General features: G+C 34.2%; 3 protein-coding genes across 3 annotated transcripts in view; all 3 read left to right on the top strand. All coding sequences in view use genetic code 11, as the record gives it.

Annotated features, from left to right (window-relative positions):
• rps2 (ribosomal protein S2) overlaps positions 1–263 on the top strand; it is a 711-nt gene extending 448 nt beyond the window's left edge. The window contains exon 1 of the mRNA in view: positions 1–263. This exon is cut by the window's left edge and continues 448 nt beyond it. Within this exon, the coding sequence (YP_009527517.1) occupies positions 1–263 (263 nt within the window).
• Positions 264–476: 213 nt separating this feature from the next.
• Positions 477–1,220, top strand: atpI (ATP synthase CF0 A subunit). Its single transcript has one exon. It carries the CDS (start codon positions 477–479, stop codon positions 1,218–1,220), a length of 744 nt encoding a protein of 247 aa, YP_009527516.1.
• Positions 1,221–2,116: 896 nt separating this feature from the next.
• Positions 2,117–2,362, top strand: atpH (ATP synthase CF0 C subunit). The gene has a single exon. It carries the CDS (start codon positions 2,117–2,119, stop codon positions 2,360–2,362), a length of 246 nt encoding a protein of 81 aa, YP_009527515.1.
• The last annotated feature ends 138 nt before the right edge of the window (positions 2,363–2,500 follow it).

The raw sequence follows: 2,500 nt of genomic DNA, 5'->3' as shown, positions 1-2,500 counted from the left end.
CATATTTGGGTGGGATTAAATATATGACGGGGTTACCCGATATTGTAATAATCGTTGATCAGCAAGAAGAATATACGGCTCTTCGAGAATGTATCACTTTAGGAATTCCAACGATTTGTTTAATCGATACAAATTGTGACCCCGATCTCGCAGATATTTCGATTCCAGCAAATGATGACGCTATAGCTTCAATCCGATTAATTCTTAATAAATTAGTATTCGCTATTTGTGAGGGTCGTTCTAGCTATATAAGAAATCCTTGATTAATAATAAGATAAATAATAACTTTGGGAACTCCATAGATTTATGGAAATGGAATCGGTTACTAGTTTTGAATCTCAAAAAAGAGATAAAAAACTGGGGATATTATGTGATTAGTTGGTATTCAAAATAGACAATTCAAGTAGGTAAGTCGAGAAAGAGATGGTTGAATCAAAATAATTCCTTTTAAAGTTCTATTCCTATCAGAGGGCAATATGAATGTTCTATCATGTTCCATCAACACACTAAAAGGGTTATACGATATATCTGGTGTGGAAGTCGGCCAACATTTCTATTGGCAAATAGGGGGTTTCCAAGTTCATGCCCAAGTACTTATTACTTCGTGGGTTGTAATCGCTATCTTATTAGGTTCAGCTACTCTAGCTGTTCGAAATCCACAAACCATTCCTACTGACGGTCAGAATTTCTTCGAATATGTCCTTGAATTCATTCGAGACGTGAGCAAAACTCAGATTGGAGAAGAATATGGTTCTTGGGTTCCTTTTATTGGAACTATGTTTCTATTTATTTTTGTTTCGAATTGGTCAGGGGCTCTTTTGCCTTGGAAAATCATACAGTTACCTCATGGGGAGTTAGCTGCACCCACGAATGATATAAATACTACTGTTGCTTTAGCTTTACTCACATCAGTGGCCTATTTCTATGCGGGTCTTACCAAAAAGGGATTAGGTTATTTCGGTAAATACATTCAACCGACTCCAATCCTTTTACCTATTAACATCTTAGAAGATTTTACAAAACCTTTATCACTTAGTTTTCGACTTTTCGGTAATATATTAGCTGATGAATTAGTAGTTGTTGTTCTTGTTTCTTTAGTACCTTCAATTGTTCCTATACCTGTCATGTTCCTTGGATTATTTACAAGTGGTATTCAAGCTCTTATTTTTGCAACTTTAGCCGCGGCTTATATAGGCGAATCCATGGAGGGTCATCATTGACTAGTTTTCGAAATAAGCTTTTTTTAGCTTAGTCCAACGTACTCTATGAATGGTTTAAGATAATCTACTTAGGGAACATAAATATACAAATACGGTATATATATGATCTAGAGTAATATCAAAAAAGATTAGGATATTAGGGAATTGTAAAAAAGGGAAAGGGATCTAAAACTAAAAGATCTTTTTCCTAAAATTCCCCTTTGGGCCGTTTATATCATACTTACCTAGAATAAATATTCTATTTATATTGTTCAGCCAATTCCAATATTAAATATTAGGAGTCTGAATTTGAATAAGAATTCTTATAGTATCTGTTTACGACTTACGACGTGCAATTAAATAAAAAAAAAAGGATGTTCTATGGAACGATTCCCATTTCTTGTGGATGTTCCGAAGAATGATTTTAGAATCCGATTGAATCTAAGATACGAATAGTTGGGTTGCGTTATGGAAGAAACACATGTATATGTGATATTATGACTAGTTATATATGAGACTAGTTATATATGAACTAAAGATATATATAATTTGACTTACTATTGTGAATTTAGATGGGGATTCTAATAGAAGTCCTTCCGTTTCGTCTGTGACTATGAATTGAATGAATAAAGAAAAGGGATGAAATCAAGAAAAAGAGCGAAGAATTCAAAGAAAAGAATGGTTCGGAACAAAGAAATGGGGAAGAACTAAAGTCGTATGGATTCACAAAGACGCCATGTATAGGAACTAAAAAAGAAATATCGAAATAGTTCTGATGATTCAATAATATTATTACTTCAATTCAGAGTTCTTAGTTACTTCGACTGGATGAATGTTATCAATGGAATAATTAAGTCATAATTCATTGGTTGATTGTATCATTAACCATTTCTTTATTTTGGTGCGAGGAACTTATCATGAATCCACTGATTTCTGCCGCTTCCGTTATTGCTGCTGGATTGGCCGTAGGGCTTGCTTCTATTGGACCTGGCGTTGGTCAAGGTACTGCTGCGGGCCAAGCTGTAGAAGGTATCGCAAGACAGCCCGAGGCGGAGGGAAAAATACGAGGTACTTTATTGCTTAGTCTGGCTTTTATGGAAGCTTTAACAATTTATGGACTGGTTGTAGCATTAGCACTTTTATTTGCGAATCCTTTTGTTTAATTGTTTAATCCTAGAAATATGAAAAATACGTATTTTTCATATTTTCTTATTTTATTTCCTTGGACCTGTCGCTTGCTTTTTAGAATTATATCAAGATTGAACTACGACAATTACTTATTCGTTGAGATAATAACCCAT

Source organism: Vitis riparia, chloroplast, assembly GCF_004353265.1.
Source record: "Vitis riparia voucher Wen_12938 chloroplast, complete genome".
Taxonomy (NCBI): domain Eukaryota; kingdom Viridiplantae; phylum Streptophyta; class Magnoliopsida; order Vitales; family Vitaceae; genus Vitis; species Vitis riparia.
The sequence above is the reverse complement of the archived record's forward strand: the minus strand, read 5'-3'. Positions and strand labels throughout refer to the sequence as shown.